Below are 23,901 nucleotides of genomic sequence, written 5' to 3'. Positions count from 1 at the left end.
TCATAATTTTTTATAAATTCTTAGAAAAAATTATAATACTAAATTATTAAATATCAATCTCATACTATATTTAATTGCTATAATAAATATTTATCCCTCTTTCATTCGGCATACTTTTTTTTAAAAATAACATCATTTCTCTTTATATATTTATATATTCATATATTACACTTATAAATCATAAAACTTGTAATCAAAATATAAATATGAAAATAGGAGATCCCGTAGCTTTTGGAATAATCCACCAATTTTTTTCAAATTAAACACTATCTACAGATTTGCATCGAAGCGTTTTTATGATAGTGATTTTAATCCCTGTCAGATATTATCTATATTTATACTGTTTTTTATTGTTAATACTTATTTACCTGATTTTTATCTATTTAAAATGGTTATATTTTTATAACTCTGAGAAAATAAAAAAGTAAGTAAATTATTCAGTATTTATTTATCAGCTACTCATCAAAGCTAAAAATAATGATTTTAAGATACATGTATAATGATTGTCTCAAAAAAACAAAAATAAGTGTGTAAAAATATAGTAAAAAAAAACAAATATTTAATTTTCAGCTACCAAGTCTTAATGTATCTTATACACTTAAAAAAGAAAGTATAGTAGAGATTCATTTAAGTGAAGTTGAGGTGGTCTTAGATTAGTGTTGACTAATTTACTGTAAATATTTTACAGTAATCAAAATCACTGACAATACATATTTAAAAAAAAATTATCGAATCGAAAAATTAAATCTTGTTAGACTTGTTTGAGTAAAGTGTTTAATTACTCATAGGGATTAATCATCTGAAAGTTTTTCTTTTTTTAATTATATACAACACGAAAATAACGGTAGCATAGTGGAGTCGTGGCACAATATGGACGTAGCATACACAGTATGTACGTATCATCTATACTGGACGTTAAGTCCAGTATAGATGATATGTGACAGTGATTAAAATCACTGTCATAAAATATGCTTCTATGCAAATCTGTAAATAGTGTTTAATTCTAAGAAATTGGTACATAATTACAAAAGCAGTATCAACTCCTTTTTCCTTATTTATATCTTTATTATAAGTTTTATGATATATAAATAAAGATAAGGTACAAAATCCATGGTGCTCCGGTTTTGCCATTGGCTTGCCTCAGTCCAAGATGGACCCTTTTTAAGTTCTTGTTAAGTTAGGCTGGTTTTATGAGTTTGGCTTACAAACTCTTATGTTTATTGAATAGCTTAATTAATAAATGATATATAATTCATAAAAAGTCATCACTTAAGCTACATTAAAATTTTTATTACGTAGATAAGAAAAATCGTTACATTATATAATGTAACATTAAGGTGGATCAAAAAAAGTTGATCTTTGAAATTTTAATGAGAACCATTTTAACTTTATTTTATACAATGTATAAAATGATAAAAGATTTTTAAAAAAAATTTTACTGGTCGCTCAACGTGTTTTTAGTATTTTGACCAAATATACCGAAAAAACTACCTCTGTTATTCAATATTTATTTAATATTATGATTAGTTAATCGAAATAGTTTAATTCTTACTGTGGAATACAAATTTTTTAGTTTCAAAATTTCATGTCAAAAATGGATAACGTAGATATGATATTCACGCTATCATTACATTGTATATTTCTTCAAGGTCTCAAGTACACTTAAAATAAAAGAAAAAAATGTTATGCAATTTGGCTGATATATATGTATATTATAATTAGGAAAAAAATTATTCACTAATCTTAAACTTATACCTTTTAACACGCTTATATTAGTTTTACCTGTAACTCTCCACGCGTCACGTGTTATTATTCTCGCGTTTCCGTCTTCTATAGCCTTGAGACTAGACTGTCGTAACGCATTCACCCCACCCCCTCACCAAAAGCCGGAAAACACTATTCCTGTATAATTTTATTTTTGGTTTTCGTATCCGTACACGAGTGTGTATTATCAATATTATATACAAANCCTCAAAAAAAATTGAATCTTTAAATGTTTATATCTAATAATAAGCAATAAAAATTTGTTTATACATATATATACAGGGTGTTCAGTAAGTCAGGAAACGGGTTTCTATTGTTCTCATTGTTTGTAACAATGAGAACAATAGAAACCCGTTTCCTGACTTACTGAACACCCTGTATGTATATGTATAAACAAATTTTTATTGCTTATTATTAGATATAAACATTTAAAGATTCAATTTTTTTTGAGGTTATATACATGTATAATATTTAAGGGAATAGAAATACAGGTAGCTAATTGATTTTTTATGACGATATATATAGCCTTTATTATCAATGGTCAAAAGACACATTGTTGTGAGTTTTTAAACACACTAACTGGCAATACAGAAGTTATATCTATTGATAGTCATAATTTACAATAAACACTCCGTGACTGTGCACAGTGATGTCATAAAAACTAAAAAGTGAAAAATAAATATAGTTAAAAAAAAAACTAAAAAACACGCTTTTAAAACATATTGAACCAAAAAGTAAAAAATAATTTTAAAAATAAGGTTAAAACAATAATGAACGAAAAATACTAGTATTATTGTGAAAAAAAGGGTGGCTTTTTGCCATTTTTTTTGTATATTGAGCGCCCGACCCTTCGAGTCTGACGTTGCCATTAGATGCTGAGTATTTACAGGAACAGACAGAAACAGGCACATAAAAATAAATAAATTTATTTATTTGAGATTTATTAAATAAATAAACACATCCAAAACAAAATTAATAGTTTCTCGGCAATGCATTAAAAATTACAAACATCTACATTTCAGTCAAAAAATTATTTTATATATCTTAATAAAAATGAATATTATCCGATTCATATATTTCTAATGAGTCGGAAGTTGTTAGCCATTCGTTTAAAAAAGCTCTTATCGTAATACGAGCTTTAGTTAATTGTGGAAGATCAGTAGAAGCTGGTGGATACATATTTGCACAATGTGCTGTTCCTAGAAAATACAAATTTCATCTAAATATGCCAATTTTTTTACAGAAATTATATTTAATGATGAAGCCTAACCATTTATATAAATTGCAGCCGTATTTGGAATTTTTGTCTCAGTTATACCTAAGGCATGCCATGGATCCACAGAACCATGAACATAAATTACTCTGTTTTCTTTTATGTTTAATTCTCCATACATCATGTTAGTTCTTTTTATTCCTTTAGACAATAACTCTGCATTGTACCTGAAAAATATATACAATTTCTTACTTTTTATTACCACTCTACTTTTAAAAGTAGGGAAGTAGATCCTATCTTGTTATTGGTTTTAACAATATTTTTAAAGTTTAATATCGCTAGTGTCATAAAACATAGTACGGAATTTTGCTATATTAAAACTTATTTTTATTGAGAAAAATATACAATCTGTACAATAAAGCATAATAAGTATATGTGATAAATAATACAAAATTAAAACAATGAACAAATGATAAAGAAATCACTCATCAGTGACTTTAATTTGTCAATCTTTTAATGATTTTGTAATCTGGTATGAAAGCATTTGTAAAATTGGACAACTTTTTCTCTTACAGTTTTTATATCAAAATCTTTATGCAAGTTAAAGTCTTATATATAAGGTGGGTCAATGACAATTTTTTTTTAGAACAATTTGTTCTAAAATTTTTGAATAGTGGAATTTTGTTATATTGAATTTTTTTGCATACCCCATAATCTTAAAACTAATATATTTTTTAATACTTCTTGTAAGTTTGATTTTAAACTGAATATTTAACCATCTTAAAAGTTAAAATCAATTTCTTAAAAAATGTATATTTAGCCTATTAATAATATAAACTCTATTTCGACTAGTTTCTATAATATACGCATAAAAAAACATAAGAAACTTACTTTTTTCCATAAATGTCTGAACACATATCAATAAAGAAATCAATAGGAAATTTATTTCCAAAAACATGTTCTTCTTGATTAGATGTTTGATAAAACCCAAATTCTGTACAAGTTTGATAAGTCCATTGTCTGCCTAAAAAAATGTATACATTTTAATATACATGCGTATATTAAGTCTTAAATATTTCAATATAAATTCCGTCATTGTATAATTAACGAAAATGGAAAACACTAATCTTTATAAACCTTTTAAATAATACATATATATATATGAAATTTAGTCAAAGCAAGAATACTATTGTTCTCTTACAGCCACAAGAATTTTTTAAACTGGGTTATTTACTCAGGGGCTCCTTAATTTTTTTAGTAAAACAAAGTCCATTAAACCCCAACTGACTTATTTTTGAAATATTTAAACCGTTTCATACTCAATTCAGGAAAAATTATTTATAATAGTACAATAATATAGACGCGTATACAGGTATGTCTGTAGTGCTTAGGTACTACTTGCTAAAAAACCATGGACGCGCTTATGTACTTAGTATAGTGAGATACTTATAAATTTAAGGTAGTAATTAAAAGAAAAAAGAAACTTGTTGACAATGGGAGTCTGCCTACTACATGTAAATTTTGGTACAACACCAGTCAAACTTTTTTAGACTTTAAAACGGGATATAAAATTTAATCAAAACATTTCCTCGGAGTAAAAAACCAGGGTTAACGTTAGATATGTGCAAGGTGTATCCCAGAAAAATAAGCTGACGACTAAAAAAAAGGTTCTTTTTTCATTAAAATAAAATTTTAATAAGAATCCCGAAAAACTATTTTGCACAAGTTCAAATAATTTATATAATGCACAAAAAATTTAAAAAAAACCACAATATATGCAACTTTTACATGATATCTTAATAACGTCCAATCAAAAACTTACATTAGTTACTTCAGTTATCATAAGCTCATTATATCTTTCGTGGCATTAGAATAAACAAATTACTAATAAATTAAAATAAAATTCAATTGAAAATAAAATTTTAAGATATATATTTTTATTTTATTCCAATTAAACACAATATTTTATCAGTTGAAAGGCTAAAAGAAGTATCATTTCATTCGCATGTACTCGTAGTAACACGTACTGTAACTCAAAAAATTGAAACTTTAAAGTTTTATATCTAATAAACGAATTAAGTTAAAGTCTTTTTTTGTAGTGGGTTAAGATAAAAAAATCATTCTGCATTCATATATACTATGTACTACAGTACATCAACCAAAGGTACTTGCAATCATGTTTGTATTATTATGGATATATTAAATTTTAAAAAAAATGATGTTTTATTATATTTTAGTTAAAATTATAATTAAAAACAGTAAAATTGTATGTACAAAAAAAACCTTTAGTATTGTGTTTAATGGAATACTTAAGGAAAAAAGAAATATACTCCACACATTTTAGTATTATTTTTAATTTTAGAATAAAAATATTTTTAGTATTGATATATTACAATACTGAAATTTTTACTGATAATACTTCAGGAATTTGTTTTGTCAATGACATTCTTTTTTAAAAATTCAATCATTAACCAAGGTATTACGGAGTATAATTATCATGTCAATATATATATATATTTTTTTTTCAATTTTTATTATGTTCAAAATAACCTGCCTTTTTTTAATATACATCAAATTAAAGTAAATACAACGTTTTTTTCCTCCATCGACCACCTAAAAAAACAGAAAGCCTCTTGCTGATCAAATAGGCTATCTAAGCTCTATAGTTAAAGAATTAAGTTCCCTACACCCAAAAAATGAAATAAATTTTTTTTTATTACATAAAAAAACATTTATAACTAATCCATCCCAAATAATTTAAAGTTAAAAAAAGTTTCTTTTTGTAGGAGGTCGTAATAGCTGGTAGTAACGTAAAAGCAAAAAAATAATAATAATCATGATATTATACATACCTCCTGCCGCTGATTCACTATTCCAAGATACATTTCTGTAGTTGCGAATAAAATTGTCATAAGTATAATCAGTGCAACTTAAGTTGTTCACAGATAAAAATTTGCTGTTAACTGCTGCGTATCCATCCAGCTAAATAAAAAAAGTCATGTAAATTTATTAACGACGCATATGTTTTAACTTTTTTAATATATACTATAAAATTTTGCTTTTTAAATGTTTTAATTAATACAAGTATAGCGTATTTACTATTGATGCACAACAAATAATATAAATAAATATTTAGTTATACTATTACAGTGTAAAAGATTACAAAGGCACTGGGATATCTATAATGAACTTTCAAATTTATTAAAGACAAACGGATTTTGTTTTTAACATTCAGAGATCATACTTATAAATAATTAATATAAAACTATTATGCGCAGAGAGCATCTTAGTTCAGATAAGGTATTCACTATAGTACGCATGATGCGAGGTGCTCATTAGGGCCGCAGCTCCGTTGATCGGTCTGAAGCGACTCAGAGTTGGACGGAGGACATGCGAAACGGGTGTCTCAAGAGAGGACATTTGCAGACATCATGTAGGGATCCCGACCGAACAGGCGCGTGCTTCACATGCAAAGCAGTGGGTCATCAGGCCAATGACTGCCCTAGAATAGCGGGAAGCCCGGAGAAGTCTACTTAAGGTATCTCCTGACCTCTTGGGATTTGTGTGTTCTGTGTTATGTGAATTATATGCCAACCCACAGCAAAGGCCTAACCCTTACCTCCAGGTGGTGCGACTTGAGCAATGGATCCCACACTGGGATCCGGCTAACGGGGGAGCAACGTCGTGTTATAACTCAGCTCTTGATTAATTTCGAACTGAGTCACAACACGACAGTGTGAGTTTTAATGTGACGTTGATCGCCCTGAAGCAATGCCTCATGGCAGTTCCAGGGCGTCCCACATTATGTTGACCGGGAAAAAAAAGATTTTTACTATAGGTTAACAATAAACCCATGGCGATTTCGTCCTCTACATCTTCAACTATTGTTGAACTAGTTTCTGGGGGACCCTAGAACCTTATCCCTGCGTAAGCCACTACATAATTGTACATGATTACATTAAACTCTGCTTCATCACCGCATAAAACAACAATTTAGACTGCAAGTCCGATAGTAGTTTCTCTCTGTGAGCCTCTCATCACTGTTATTATTCATTAGTAATTAAAACTAACATATTATAAGATTAAAAACGGCCAAACAAAACGAATCCTATAAAAATATAAGTTCATACTAGAGCTAAACATATTAGTTAATCAATAACTCGGATTAATTTTTTTTTACGTATTCTGATTGAATATGTTCGATCCGAATTTAATAAGAAATCTGTCAAATACATTTTCATTATAGAGGATATAAATCTTTAGAACCATAGTAAAATATGAGTGAATATAAAATAGGGACCCGTTTTTCATTTTTTTTATCGCCAAAATTAGGTTTTTTTTTTAACTCAGGTGATTCCATGAATAAAACTTAATTACACCACGAAAATTTCATACAAATTGATCAAAAATAATCTTGTATACAAAAATAATTTTGGGACAGTGAATTAAATTCCCAAAAAACTGGAGGTTTAAACACACAACACTTCCTTTACAAACCCCTAGCCTAGCATTATTAAAGATTTATAAGGGATTATCAGGATTACGATAAAAATTTGTATTGCTTAAAACAGTTTTATTCTTTGAATTCAATCGGGAAATCAGTCTCCGACTATACTTTTATAAACATTATAGATTAATTTTAACTTAAATATAATATAAAAAACAAAATGGCACAATGAGGACGTGGCATAGTTTGGTCCAGTATAGATGATATTTAAGAGTGATTAAGATCACTATCATAAAAAACGCTCTGATATAAATCTATAGATAGTGTTTTATTTTAAGAAATTGGTGGATTACTTCAAAAGTAAAATGATCTCCTATTTCCCTATTTATATCCTGATTACTAGTTTTATGATATATAAGTATAATATATGAATAAATATTTAATAAACTTAAATTTATATATTAAATAATTAATAAATTTAATGCAAAGCTGAGAAGGTTTTAATTTTACCACAATGTGTTTTTTTTTTGGTGTCTGTTATCACTTTTTCTCAGCACTCACCGAATCGATATTTTTCAACGATACATCAAAAGATTACAAATCGTATCTAGTCGAAGACATTACCCTCAAAAATTGAAAAAATTTTCCTCGTTCCCCGTAAAAAGGAGAAATCTCCAAGGAATTACAAATTTAAAAATCGCTAATTTTTGGCAATTTTAACATTTTTTTTACTTATAACTGCCATAACTTTTTTAAAAATGACCAAATCATATAAAAAAAATTTTATAGATACATTTAATAGGTATTTACCTATTATTTTGTATATTTTTTTTATAAATTTGACCCATTACGTGCCCACAGGGGGGATTTAAAATGACAACTTTTTCATAAAAAATTGACTTTTTCAACTTAACTTTTGATAATGTTCCGGAAATATTGACACTTCTGTATATATCTTAAATTGAAACTAATGTAATATACTTTATTTTGAAAAAAAAAATGTTGACCTCTGGACTAGAAATTTTATGATAAAATTAAAACACATCATATTAAATTTAATGCCTGCTTTAATTTTTTAATTGTTTTTTAGTTCACCCATTCAATCTACTGTTAAGAAGCTTTGCTTCGCTCGTGTGTCAAAAATGAGACATGTATTTTTTTACATTACCGGAGAATGTCTTGATTCATCAATCATGATATCACATAAAGTTTCTAATGTAAGTTTACGTCTTTCAGTAGTCACACTTAATCTATTATCCTTGTTATACTGAACTACTTCAGCAAAATTCCCTGCCAATGTTTCAAATAAATTTGAAACATCTTTTTTCTTGCTAATATCCAATGGATCACATAATCTAAATAATTTTAGATTAATATTAAATATAAATTTAATTAAAATAAAATTTTAAACAAATCGTTGCCGTTGTGAAAAAATAAGATTTTAATTAATTTTTTTTTATATATATTTTAAGAAAGCTCTTAATATACACAAAAAAAAAAATTTAATAATATAATACTTGCATAGAAGTGGACAAATTTTTCTAGGTTTTTAACCTCAAATTATTGTTAAGAAAGTAATAATAATTATATTATTTCATGCACCACAACGAAAAATAATAAAGATAAATAATAAAATAATTCAAATTACTTGAATTTCTTATTAATATAATTTGTATTTTTATCGCTTGTAACCAATTTACTTAACATTTGATTGGCATTTTTAATTTGTGTTACACATTCTGGTTTATATCCAAATAATGCATCTTCGACCACTTTAAAGTACTCTAAAAATGCAAATATCAGTTGATAAAAAAAATGATAATTAATAATTGATATACATACTATGTAATATGTATAAATAAACGAACACAAGGTACAGATTATGCAATGTACGTAAATATGTAGCATTCTACAAAATAGTACTACCCAGCATACCCTAAAATTAATTTTTAGAATTTTTCTAGTAATTTCTAGAACTTTTTTATTTTATTTTCACTTAAAATAAAAATATAAAATATTTCTTATAAAATTGTTTTGTACAAAAAGTTAAGTCACTATTAATTTTAATTGCAATTTTTGACATTAATATTATAATTCGAGGCATTAATTGTAGTTTTTTCCAAAAGTTAAGTGACTTTATTATAAATAAGAATTACAATATGTCTTGTGTAATAGTTGTTAGTTTTAGTTGTTATAGAGGTGGGCAAGAACTCCATGCACTCAAAATTGTAGATCCATTGTGCCTACCAATATTAATTTATTATATTAATTGATTTCTTTACATAAGTGTTTCTGACGAAGTGTTGTTACCGTTATTAAATAACTAATTCTATAAATAGGACGTCGTACTAGACCATACCTATTTATATTCAAATAGTCCTGTCTCTCTGGCGAAATTAAGTATCTCTTTGAATTTTAGGCTTTCGATCTTCTTTTTCGAGAAAAAATTTCCCTAAATATTTGGATCTTTATGTGGCCAGAGTTTCACGTTCACACATGTGAAATGAATCTTCTTCTTCTGTTCCACACTTTCTGCATAGTGCCGATTCTGTCACCACAATTGTATAAATATGTTTAAGCAGATGACCATATTCTGTAAGTGGACTAATCAGAATGTTTATTTGATGCCTAGTCGTGTTATTAAAATCTCTCTATAGGAGACCAGGGTCTTGATAAACATTTTTGATTGTCTGGATATCCCAACGTAACGACCATAAATTCTCGTGTTGTTCTCTACACCAGTTTTGGGGCTGTTCTGTTTTGTAATACTGTTTTTATTTTAAAAATGTCTAAATTTCAATTAAAAAAAAAAAAAAAAAAATATATATATCAATTTTTATTCTTCTAAAGAAGAACCGTTCTATACGAGCAAACATATTATGAGTAAATAAGTTAATTAAATAAAGTTAATTAAAAATCAATTGAAACATGTTTAAGGTTAGTAACCTTGTGTCAATCAACATAAGGGACACCGACCCTAAGATTAAAAATTGTTACTATTACGAATTAATAATAGATTATTAACAATAACGCTATTACCTACCATAAAAATCTAATTTTGCTAAAAGAGGACCACTTGAAGAAACAGCTGCATGCACTAAATGTGGGTATTTCATTCTTAACCAAGCAGCTAATGATCCTGGATATGAACCTCCAAAAGCTATCCATTTTGAAGAGGCCGAAATATTTAACTGAATTTTGATATCAACAATGAATTGAGCTATGTCAGCTAATGCTTGTTCGCTACTTAAATAAACTAAATTTTCGGAGCTCATATCACTAATAATAATAGATAAAATAATTTGTATAACATTATTTCTGCTAATAAAAATTATAATATAATAATGACCTATTTAAAAATACCTAGCACAGTGGGGTCGCGGCATAGTAGGAATGTGCCATAGTTGGGTCAAGTATAATGCTATCTGACAGTGATTAAAACCACTATCATAAAAAACGCTTCGTTTCAAATCTATAGATAGTGTTTTATTTTAAGAAATTGGTGGATTATTTCAAAAGTAAAATGATCTCTTATTTCAATATTTATATTTTGATAACAAGCTTTATGATTTATAAGTGTAATATATGAATATATTTATATTTATAATATATAAATATATAAAGAGAAATGGTCCAATTTAAAAAAAAAGTATGTTCCATAAAAGAAGAATATAAATACTACTTCTCATGAAAAAATTGTATTAATCCATACATTTTTCAAAATGTTATAGCATTATAAAGTTAAAAATATAAAAAAGAATTTTTTTATTAACTTTGATGTTAGTTTTTATCATGAAAACAAACTAAAGTCTAAAATTTTAAGTATATTACATTAGCTTTAATTTAAGGTTGGGTCAAAAGTTAAGTTGAAAAAGTTGTCATTTTGAATCCCCCCCGATAAGGTAAAGGAATAAATTTATAAAAAAATATATCAAATGATAGCTTTTGGAATAATCCACCAATTTTTTAAAATTAAACACTATCTACAGATTTGCATCGAAGCGTTTTTAATGATAGTGATTTTACTCATTGACAGATATCATTTATACTGAAGATCCTACTATGCCACGTTCCCACTGTGCCGCGACCCCACTGTACTTGTTTTTTTTATGTACAAATTTAACAAAAAATAGTTATGAGGAAAAAAACAAGATCATCAAAATGCTATGGAAGGTACTTTATTCGTGAAAAAAAATTGTTATACCCCCTATTATATATGTTTAAATACCCCCCTGTAAACACTACTTGTAAATACTTCACTGAAAATATTTTAACCTTATTATTTTTTAACTTTTAAAAACTAAAATGATGATATCAAAATAAATATTTCATATATCAAAGTTAAATTACTCAGTAGGATGACTTTTTCCATAAAATCTATGTTCTAATTGAATACATAATGCATTAAATTCTTTAGCATAATTTATCCAAGCTCCATTAGTCATCCATAAAGCTGAAATTTCACCTTCACCGCCAATCATAAGAAATATGGGACCTCCTTCTTTGTAATACTCAGTATTAATTTGGTATCTCTAAAATAAATAATTAAACATGATTTAAGATAAATATTGAGAAGTTAATTTATCTTATATACATTTTTATTTCTGTAAATTAGTTATTATACACTTTAAAATATATTTACATTGTTATTAACTACGATGGTAAGCTGAAAAAAGAAATTTGTTCATAGAACGTGATCGAAAACAGTAGGGATTAGGTAAAAAATCTAAGTAGAAATCTTCAGCAATCAGAGATATAAATTCCAGTCTCTTCATCGACGACCTAACCTCGGAGTGAAAATAAAACCCAGCACAATGGAATTGCGGCATAGTTGGGACAAATATAAATAATATCTATTAGTATAAATATACAAGCACTTGGTGTACAAAAATAATATGAGGATTAAAAATTATGATTTTTCTGCTTTTTACTACGTTGACTATAGTCATTAAATACATCTTCAAAAACTAAGATTTAAACTGAATAAAAGGAAAAGAAGACGTAGTGTTTCTAGAAGATAATATCTATAAAGATAAAATTGTAATAAATTCCAAAACATTTCAGAACATATCAAAAATTAGGTAATATATTTAACAAGAATATCAAGGATTTTATAACGAAATATTGAACTAACTTATATACCAACTTTGATTGAATCTGTTAGTAATGATGATGATATTAATGAAAAGTGTGAAAACTTAAAAATAGTTAAATATCTATTTATCTAAGTTATTAACATTAATAATTGTTAGTTAAATAAAAACTTATAATTAATAAAATTAACTGTTAAATTAATTAACAGTCATTATTATTTTTATTTCAAAATAGTGATAATTTTGAAAATATAGTTGTAATTAAATTAGATACAACTACAATAATTAATTTGACATCAAAATGTATTATTTTTAAAAACTGTACGTCATTGGGTTCCCATAACTAATTTTAAGATTTCTTTTAAATATGGTAAAAATATACAAAAATTGTTGAGTTATATGTTGGCATTTGAATATTATTTTATTTCTTATACTCCCTAACTAAATAATACATAATTATAATTTAAATATTACCTGTTTCCAAGTCCTATTATCGATAGGATTAAAATGATCTAATTTTTGTTCAAACCATTCGTCTGTAATATGTTTGGCATTATTTATGTCCGGACTATTAGGTTCTCCTAGCCCAATCAAAAACCGACGCGATTGAGTTGCTACATTCAACCATACGCAACATAAGAAAGTAAAAGTGATAAATCGCATTTTTGAAAATTGTAAATAATATAGAACTATCTAAAAACAATATAATTTATATTAGTACAAAACATTTCTTTGTGAAATTTAAATAATTATACTAAAAAGTAAGAATATATATACAGCGTGATTTTTTTATCATAACCCACTCAATTAATTGCAGAATAAATATAAATTGTAAATTTTTTTTTTTTAGTTTTCTTTAATTACACATTATTCATAAATTATTAACTATATAATACTTTTTAAGTTCATCCCTTATGCCTTGTAAGGGTGTCAACTTTGTTTTTTTAAATGGAAACATATATTTTGAATTTAATAAAATGTTTGTGTTTTTAATTTAATAGTAAATGGCATTTGACTTTTTAATAACTTTATTAGTTTATTAGATATAAATATTTAAAGTTTTTAATTTTTGGGTTAATATACATGTATAATGCGCAAGGGATTACAAATACAGGTAGCTAATTGTTTTTTTATGACGTCGCTGTCACAGTCACGAAGTGTTTATTGTCAATTATGACTATCAATAGATATACTTTCTGTATTGTCAGTTAGTGTATTTATAAAATCACAACAATGTGTCTTTTTAATTGATAATTGTTTAAAATTGTGACATAAGAGCCAAAAATTTTCAAATTTATTTAAAAAATTATTCTAGATATTTCAATTATAATTTTAACTCTTCAAAAATCGATTTCCTGTAATAACGATAAAATCTGACCAAATAATTACATTTAAAAATGAATGGTATTATGCTCTCGTTCCATTTATTCCTCTTTTTATATACCTAACTTTTTACTTTTCATTTGATAATAAATCTACCAAAAATATCTGTAAATAGTATTTTTTCTCGAATGTTTTTATTATTACAACATTTCTAATGACTATTTAATCTAAACTGACGGTTCAGTATCTGGTGATTCAGTAGGTGCTCTATTTTAATTTCAAATTTTAATGTTAATTTTTCAAATAAATTACTTTCTTTTTGCTTCTCTTTTACAGCCAAAATTATGGTATCATATACAGTGTCCCACCAAGTTTTGACATTATAAAAAACTTATGATCCAAGAAATATTTTTCGTTACTCTTTTTAAATAACTTTTATAGTTTTTGACTTAATTGAAAGAATTTTTTTTTTATTACTATTTGTGTATAATAAAAATAAATAAATAAATTTTCTTTTTAATTTTAAAATAGTGCCGTAACACAATAAGAGGGAGGTGTAAATTTAATGCTTACAAAGACGAAAATGAGGATGTGGTGCCTGCTGTCTAGGTATTCACGTGCGTGTTGTCGTACAGCAGTCACCGTGCTCGGCTGACACTCCGGGTTAGCTGTGGGTGTTGTTACAGGAAGGGAATAAGAGTAACACCTAGGTATGAGGTGCAGACGAAGTGCAAGACACAAATACCAGATGTACACAAAAGGAGCCCAAAGTATGAGGTGCAGACGAAGTACAAGACACAAATACTGGGCGTACCATATAAGGATTATAACAAAGTACGATATGCAGACGAAGTGCAAGACACAAGTACTTCAAAGAGAGAACGCAGTAGCCAAGTATGAGGTGCAAGACACAAATACAAGGCGTACCAGGTAAAGAGTATAACAAAGTATGAGGTGCAGACGAAGTGCCATACACAAATACTCTGAAATGTTGTGGAAGAGAGTAGATAGGTTTAAAAAGGAAAAAACAAAGACTTTACTTTAAGCAGTAAGCCGGACAACGACAACCGAGTACTGAGACTGATGAATGACACACAAGGCACTGGAGTCGACTGACCACGATGGTCAGATCTTTTGGGTTTTTATAATAATTTGAACTATTGCTAATTTGGCAATAGATATTATTTATTAACTCATCAGTCTCAGGAAGCGGATGTGCTGTCTGTATTTTATTAAAATAATTCTCACAATAATGGTAACGTGACACCATCACAATAGCTATTTTTTATTTTTTTCTTACAAAAAGTTTTTATTGGTCAATAACGACTTTAACATAAGTATTTAAATGCTTGTAACTCAATAAGTACTTGAATATCGAAGTTAATGCATTATAAAAATCAAGTTACTTTCTAAAGTAATGATATTACATTATAATTGATAACAATAAAAACATGAAACATTATATAATTATGTGACTTCTATTGGATAATTTTAAGAAAAAAATCTCCTTTTTTTCATGTGTTAAGGTTAGAAAGGTCTATTTTTATCTTCACTTTCTTGTTTTTTTTTAAATTACAAGAATGAATAATGAAATTTTTCGAATATTGATTACATATCAGTAGCTTCTTTGGTACAATTTTAAATGAGCACTGGGTGAAGTCCATTAAAAGTTGTCAATCTTCATTTTATGAGCTATTAGTAGGATTTTCAAAAGTAGTAAATTTTTAGGTCCGAATTTTCCTTTTTTAGAGTACATAATTTCTCTTATTATCTATACTTTATACAAGACTAAATTTAATTTAAAAAATTTATTTGAATAAATAAAAATAACTACATTAAATACGAGTATATAATAGTGTTTCATTAATATAAATATAGTTCAGACTATATTTGCAGGTTATGTCTAAGGGCAGGGCGTGTCTACATAAGGGACTACCAAGGCAATTGCTACAGGTGCCCCAGAAACTTTTGAGGGCGTCATAAGTAATAAACCCAATAAATTTCGGGAAAAATATATGTATTATTATTTAAAACTATATTTTTGTGTCCATTAGTGCAAGATAAAAATAATCATCTCTAAACCATAAAATATGGTTTATATAAAATTAATGAGAAAAATCTGAGTATAGAATGAGATTGCAACAAAAAAAATTAGATTTTACACAGTATATTGTATTCTTAAAAAAAATATATATTACTATTATTACATGCTCTTATTCACAGTGAAAAAATTTGTATATTCTGTATTATTATATTTTGTATTAATTTAATCTGTTATTTCATAACTACTATCATAGTCTAAATTCATTAACATATTTTTTTTATTAGTTAGGATTAGAAAACACAGTCTTTAAAACTGATTGAACAATATATTAGTCACATAAACGCCATATATCAAACAGCACTAAAATATTTTAAAGATGATAATTCTCTATGGAAAGAATATATAAAATTTTTGGTCAAAGCAATATGAATTTTTATATTTTATTGTTAATTCATAGTTTTGCTAGTATATTAACGACAAGAAATCAATTTTTTTATATTTTTACCTAGAAACATTTTAGATTGTTGGTATATGAAATTGATAGTGCTTTATTATAAAAAAAATGTATTTAACATTATTTAAAATTATGTTCTAGAGTCCATTAATGCATGATCAAAGTAATCATCCCTAAACCGTAAAATATTTAATAGTTCTTTAATTATAGGTTTATTAAGCATATTTACACAAGAAAAGTTAAATAATGACTTACTTACTTTCTACATTACCTAATTTAACTTAAAAAATTTATTTATATAAAAAAACATATATAATTATAATTTATACACTAAAGTCAAAGATTTAACAATAGCAACTAAATTGAGTAGTATACAGTCTCATATACAATAACAATAAAATTCACATTTTTAAATGTACAAATAACTGATACAATGATAAAATATTTTGAGTACTTAAAGTAATTAATTGGAGAGTTAATCTTATCAAAAGTTAATAGAATAATTAAATAAAACTTCTGAATCTATCTTATTCAATTTAAGTAGTACAAAAATTTAACTATTATAAGATATAAATAGATTCCACTAATTATTATCTATCAACTTTTTAGATTTATACAAATAGGCGTAATTTTAACAAAATTTTTGTGTTGATAGATATATTAATATACATTTAAATATTAATTAATATACATATAAAAAAGAATACAAAAAAATTTCAGGTCGATCAAACAAGTTTAACCCGTGCCGACTTGGGGTTGAAAACTAGTTAAAAGGGGTAGTTTTTCAGTTATTTGCCATTGACTCGTAAATTAGTGCTCTCACAAAAAAATATATAGGAAATAAATTGTAGATATAAATGTTGTGTATAACTTAAATTTCTATAATTTTTCTTCTAAACCCACTAGTTTTCTAGAAAAATTGAAAAATAAGTATTATTTTGCAAAACTGTCGAAAATGGGATATTTACAAATATTGAAGTAATATTTCATATAAAAATTTTCAAATTTTAATTTTCTAATAAAAAAGTAATGAATAAAATTTTCATTGGGGTGATCGTTTTATTTTTTTAACATGATTAATATTTATTTTTACAAAATATATGAGTATTATTGGTTAAATTTTTTGTAGTCAAATCTGTTTATGCTATTACACACCAAATTTAAAAAATACCAACTGGAAATGATAATTTTATCATGTTTATTTTAATTTTAAAGAAATTATAATTACAATTCTGGTACTTATAAAAAATTATTATTGGGGATATTTTCTTTTGAGTTTCTTTGTTCAAATTTGGGTATAATTTTCTATGTTTTTGAACACATCGTAACAAAAATTGTTTTTGCTCTTGTTTTTTCATGGTTTGATTACAGTCGAAATGTAATCAAACCATGAAAANTTAAAGAAATTATAATTACAATTCTGGTACTTATAAAAAATTATTATTGGGGATATTTTCTTTTGAGTTTCTTTGTTCAAATTTGGGTATAATTTTCTATGTTTTTGAACACATCGTAACAAAAATTGTTTTTGCTCTTGTTTTTTCATGGTTTGATTACATTTCGACTGTAATCAAACCATGAAAATCTTGCATCAACTGAACAGCCTTTTCAGCAGTATCATTTACAGCTTTCAGGATTGATACAGTTTTATAGGCTGCTATATATGAGGCATTTGTCACTCATGATAATAAAATTATTTACAGTTATCATTAAATAACAAATCATATTAAAATATACACGTTTATCTTTCATACTAACCGTATAACGAATCGCCAAGTTCTTCCTTTGTCGGTATGTATCGTTTTCCAAATGTACATTCACTTTTTTTTGTTAAATTTAGCTTCGATGCGAAGCTGAGAAGGTATTGGTTTTACTAAGATGTAGTTTTTTTTTTTTTTTTTTTTGTGTGTTTGTTACCACTTTTTCTTAGCTCTCACTGAACCGATTTCTTTCAATGATACGTCAAAAGATCACAAATCGTATCTAGTCGAAGACATTACCCTCAAAAATTCCCTCGTTCCCCGTAAATGGGGGAAAACTCCAAAAAAATTACAAATTTAAAAATCGCTAATTTTCGAAATTTTTTTTACTAAATACTGCCATAACTTTTTTAAAAATGAATATATCAATATCATTTTTTTTTTATAGATGCTTGATGTATTTACCTATCATTTAGCATATATTTTTTAGAAATCTAACCCTTTATCTGCCCACAGGGGGGGATTTAAAATTACAACTTTTTCACAAAAAATTAACTTTTTCAACTTGACTTTTGGAAATGTTCAGAAAAGTCTGACACTTTTATATATATCTTAAATTAAAGATAATGTAATATACTTTATTATGAAAAAAAAAAAATTTGACCTCTGGACTTGTCTTCGAGGTGAAAATGGCTACCGAATGCTATTTTTGTGTGAAATTTCTCAATTTTATATTTAAAATTTATAACTTTATAATGCTATAACTTATTGAAAAGTGTATGGATCAACACAATTTTTTTACGAGAAATAATATTTTTTAATAATCCCTTTTTCATTCGACATACTTTATCTTAATCAGGATATTAATAAGGAACTAGCAGTTCATGTAGCTTTTGGAATAATCCACCAATTTTTTAAAATTAAACACTATCTAAAGATTTGCATCGAAGCGTTTTTTTTTTATAGTGATTTTAATCACTGTCAGATATCATTATACTTGATCCAACTATGCCACGTCACCACTGTGCCGCGACCCCCCCGTGCTTGGTTTTTTTTACCATAAATCGTTTCATATCTGGTTCAACTTCATCGTCAAATAGTGCTAAGATTACAATTTCATCAGTTAAGTACCACAAATGCTGACTAAATTTCTGCAGTGCCACTTTTGAAATACTTATGTCAATGGTTTCATAAGCTTTTAGTGACTTTAAAAAACACAAGTTTTGATGAAGTGATTTTACTGCAAGAACGCATTTAAGTCAAGGCTTCACGTAAGTAAGTAGTAACAATGAAAGTAAGTAGTAACAATGAATAAGCAAACATCTAGCAACGCGGTTTTATCCTAGCTAATAATATTTAGTTGAGAACTAAGTAGTGATATTTTCAAAGAATATATAGCTCTTGCCATCCATCTCGCTTGGTGCATTGCTCCTGGAAGCCTAATTTTAAACTTTTTCTCTGAATCTCTTCTTAAAAATATTATTGAAAGTTCTATCAGCTTTCGATAGTCATCTCTGACAATTTTTTTTGTTAATTCAGCATGGTAAAATTCAAGTAGAGCTTCAATTTTTGTTGTGCTTATATAAGTTTCTACGAATTCTCTATAAAATTTTATCTCGATGAGGTTGACATTTTTCCAATTTTCTTTAATTTTTTTGAATAGTGGAATATCGGGACTATTAGTCACGTGACTGATTTTTAATTCAAAAACGCTTTTTAGTACCAGCTCATAAATATTATGGCGACAAGCAAAAATAAGTCTTTGCTCTAATAAGGAATATGCGCCATTAATGCGTCCTGTATTGGAAGCTGTTGTATCACAGAATAAAATTAGCACTTTATCTTCAAGATTCCAATGAGTGTTAGCATTCCAAATAGCTTGTGCTTGTTCTTTACCAGTGAAGTTTTCTAATTTTGGCACAGAAATCAGTTGTTCTTTATTTCTGAATGAAATAACAATAAGGAGTCGTTCTTCGTTTTTATTACGACTTTCTAGTGCAGGCAACAGTTTTCCGTCCCAGTGTACCGTAACAATGTCTGGTACTTCATTCTGAAAATCCACTTTTATGGCATTTGCACACTCCTTGCGTTTTTCTGTACGGATTCGTTGTAGACGACTTACTGATAGTAAGTTTGTCTGTATTATACCCTAGTGCTTCAAGGGTAGCTTGAAGGATAAATACAGAGTCTCTTGTGCTTAATTGAGATCTATCTAACGCAACTACTAATTTTGGAGTAATAAATTCTTTTTTTGCTACAATTGTAATAGTTTCATTTTTAAGAGGTGTATTGTCCGATACAATTGGTTAATTTGTTTGTAAATCTATCATTTCACTAGAACTGCAAGATAATTCATCCTGCATATGTACATTTAATTCTGAAGAAGTTGACGGAGTTAAATACTTTATTTTCCTATTTTCTTCTACAATAGACTTAAGTCGTGCTCTTTCCTCCTTATCTGCTAACTTTTAATCCACTCCAGCTAAGTGTCCAGGTCGTCCAGGCTCTCTTTGCCGTTGCAGGAATATCTTGTCATCCTCAATTTTAATTAATTTATTTGCATCCACATGAGCAATATCAAATAAATTATCTAAATTTTTTATGAATGCTTGCTCACGTTGTTGAAATAAATCGTTTGCTTTATTTGCATTCTTCTGCAGGTCTCTCCAAATGTGATACAAGTCAACAGGTTTTTTAACACAGTTTGGTATTGATTTTTTTGGTATTCGCGCCTTTACCCAAAATATAATACACTCACGAAGGACAAGATTCGCACTTTCACTCACGGTTAATTTTACTTCACGCATATTATAAAATAAAACAGCAAGTACTTGGCCATTAGTAGGAAGTTTTCAACCCGTAATTTAATGTTTTATATCACCTATTAACAATATTTCTTTTTTGGAACTCCTCAATACTAGTGACATATTTATTGATAAATAAAACTTTCACTAAATATAATAAATAAATTTGATATTTTATACTTCAAAATAACATAAAAATAAAAACTGACACTACGTTAAATTAAAAATATAAAATAGGCTGCACGGAGGTAAACAAAATCAATGTAATAACGCAGGCAACTAAAGTAGTAAAATAAAGAATTCATTATCATAAGTCGTAATCTTTTCATGATTTGTGGAAATATTTAATAATAGCAAAATAATTTTACTCCATATGTAGATAATACAATAGTATTATCACCATACTTCATAAGAAATTTTGTTGTAACATACCAGATGATAAACGAAATTAACCAATAATACTCATATATTTTGTAAAAATAAATATTAATCATGTTAAAAAAATAAAACGATCACCGCAATGAAAATTTTATTCATTACTTTTTTATTAGAAAATTAAAATTTGAACAATTTTTATATGAAATATTACTTCAATATTCGTAAATATCCCATTTTCGACAGTTTTGCAAAATAATACTTATTTTTCAATTTTTCTAGTAAACTAGTGGGTTTAGAAGAAAAATTATAGAAATTTAAGTTATACACAACATTTATATCTACAATTTATTTCCTATATATTTTTTTGTGAGAGCACTAATTTACGAGTCAATGGCAAATAACTGAAAAACTACCCCTTTTAACTAGTTTTCAACCCCAAGTCGGCACGGGTTAAACTTGTTTGATCGACCTGAAATTTTTTTGTGTTCTTTTTTATATATATACAAATTAATTTGAGGGGTATGCACAAAGCATTTCGGAAACTTCAAAATTCTGGGACACCCTAGTATATATATATACATATTAATTGTTGAAGAAGTACTCTGTCAGTTAGAGGTATTTCAATGCACTAATTGGGTAAGTAGTGCATAAGGACAATATCATAGGGGTGTATGTGAAAAATATTCAAAACATTCATTAAAAAACTAAATCACTAGTGGTTGATATTTATGGAATATATTGTAATTTTTACACATTAAGGTAATTTATTCAGCAAATTTGTTACCAACAGTTATCAAACTTTTCAACACCATCCTAAAAATTATTTCTAGGATCATCCTTGCTAGCATACAAGAGTACAGCTTATAATAGTATGTATACTAATCATGTAAATTCTTCTTACTCTGGTCATTTAAATATTATTTTCGTTATATTAAATTTTTTTTAAGCATTTCTACCAAAATTATGAAGTAATGAGCTAAATAAAACTTTCAAACCTCAAACAAATATGCCTATTAAATCTTGGATATACAACTAGAGGTAATAAAGTGATTTTTTTATGCATAAACTGAGAAATTACATACAACAAATTTTGATAGTACTTAAAATAACAAACAAACTAAGTCTTTATAGTTATTATTATGACTTGAAAAGTTATTTTTTTCATTTTTTTAAATCACTGAGATAAATTCAATGTCCAATTTAAAAGATAGAATGTAGATCTTCAAATATTATAGAATAGTAGTTATTAAAATTATAATTTTACAAAAATCAATCAGTCATTTTTTTATTTAGATTATTGCCTATTTAATAAGCTAGTTAATCATGCATGTTTATGTACATTTAAAAAAACAAAGTTAACATCCCTTTAAGTTATAAAGATTAATTTAAAAAAAGGTTATACACTAATAAATCAAGAGTTATATGTAATTAAAAAAAATTAAAAATTATTTTTCTAATATTGTATTTATTTAGAGAGTAATTGAGTGGTTAATGATAAACTGATCTTGTATGTACTTAAAATTCAGACTAATGTACATTGAAATCTAAAGTATGTAAGATTAAAAAAAATTATAAATTTTGAAAAAAAAAAGTATTTTTTCATAGTTTGATCAATTATGCTTCATTCTTTATCATTAAACTTTATATTATTAAAGAAAAAAATTATAAATGATAATAAATTAACAGATTATTAATCGTAATATAATCTTAAGATTATAAAAATGAATTGATGAATAGTTTAAAATGTATAGTCCATCAATAAATGGTAATTGTTTAAAAAATAAAAAAACTAGTAATTATATGAAATTTTTTTGAAGGTAATATTTTTAATTTTTATTTTTTCCATCTGTCATCAAATAAGTCTATAAAAATTAATTTGAATGAAAGAAATCGTGCATTTAAAATAAAATATAACGAACAAAATAAAACCCAGAGCCTAGAAAATTAATAATTATTTTGTAAAATTATAACAATGTATTTGGCTAAAAAAATTGTAGATTTAATTTTAGAAGCTTAAAAGTTACTACACTAATTATAATTGATTTATAAACATTTTTAAATACGAAACTAATTATGGAAGAAATGTGATATTTTAAATTAATGATATATTGAGAATACATTTAAAAATATTAAAATATTTGTGTTCTTCAAATTAATTTTACTTTAATTAGTTTTACCATATATTTTTAGCAAAATAATAAACTATTATTATATATAAACTATAACTTGTAATTCTATAGTAATATCCCGAGTGCTAAAATATAATACCATATTACCTGAGAAACTCTTCAATTTTATTGATAACTAGAGGAGCGTAATGCAAAATATTATTTTATGTAAAACTTATAATTATATTACATTAAAACTTTTAGTTTAATATGAAAGAAATACATATAAATAAAAAATCCAAATTTGTAAATAAAAATATATTACACGAAGACCTTAGTTACAAGTTAAATCCGTCAGTTGGAAAAATGAATAGATTATCTTTAAGAAAATTAGGTTGTAACCACAGACTATATAGTCTGTATTGTAACCAAGGCAGGAGAATGACTTATATAAGGCTTCTACTATATTATATTTATATTAAATGTAATATCATAGACAACAACTAATTAATGATAATACTGATTCCCCATTCACTGTCTTACATATACAACACGATTATAGATAAACGATTA

The 23,901-nt window shown here is 26.3% G+C and overlaps 2 protein-coding genes across 4 annotated transcripts in view; both read right to left on the bottom strand.

The window, feature by feature from the left end:
* Positions 1–23,901, bottom strand: part of LOC126899563 (putative serine protease K12H4.7) — a 156,470-nt gene that overhangs the window by 41,938 nt on the left and 90,631 nt on the right. The gene's annotated exons all lie outside the window — the stretch shown is intronic.
* LOC126899564 (putative serine protease K12H4.7) lies at positions 2,675–23,790 on the bottom strand. 3 transcript variants are annotated; one of them, XM_050674598.1, is made up of 10 exons: positions 23,497–23,790; positions 12,992–13,210; positions 11,775–11,956; positions 10,468–10,703; positions 9,073–9,208; positions 8,593–8,779; positions 5,830–5,959; positions 3,869–4,001; positions 3,035–3,204; positions 2,675–2,963 (listed from the first exon to the last, which is right to left on the bottom strand). In XM_050674598.1, exons 2-10 carry the CDS (start codon positions 13,178–13,180, stop codon positions 2,809–2,811), a joined length of 1,518 nt encoding a protein of 505 aa, XP_050530555.1. In that variant the 5' UTR covers positions 13,181–13,210; positions 23,497–23,790; the 3' UTR covers positions 2,675–2,808. The 3 variants fall into 3 exon arrangements, with proteins under 3 accessions (XP_050530555.1, XP_050530554.1, XP_050530556.1); XM_050674597.1 differs by lacking the exon at positions 23,497–23,790 and adding an exon at positions 16,598–16,736; XM_050674599.1 differs by lacking the exon at positions 23,497–23,790 and adding an exon at positions 16,594–16,715.

The sequence above is a fragment of the Daktulosphaira vitifoliae genome, unplaced genomic scaffold (assembly GCF_025091365.1).
Source record: "Daktulosphaira vitifoliae isolate Bord-2020 unplaced genomic scaffold, ASM2509136v1 Scaffold_2, whole genome shotgun sequence".
In the NCBI taxonomy this organism is placed as follows: Eukaryota; Metazoa; Arthropoda; class Insecta; order Hemiptera; family Phylloxeridae; genus Daktulosphaira; species Daktulosphaira vitifoliae.
The sequence above is the reverse complement of the archived record's forward strand: the minus strand, read 5'-3'. Positions and strand labels throughout refer to the sequence as shown.

Coding starts and splice junctions, on each gene's coding strand:
- LOC126899564 (XM_050674598.1), bottom strand. CDS start 13,180: ATGCGATTTATCACTTTTACTTTCTTATGTTGCGTATGGTTGAATGTA. Junction 3,205..3,868: donor TCAGACATTTATGGAAAAAA/GTAAGTTTCTTA, acceptor TATATTTTTCAG/GTACAATGCAGAGTTATTGT. Junction 2,964..3,034: donor GGCTGCAATTTATATAAATG/GTTAGGCTTCAT, acceptor TGTATTTTCTAG/GAACAGCACATTGTGCAAAT.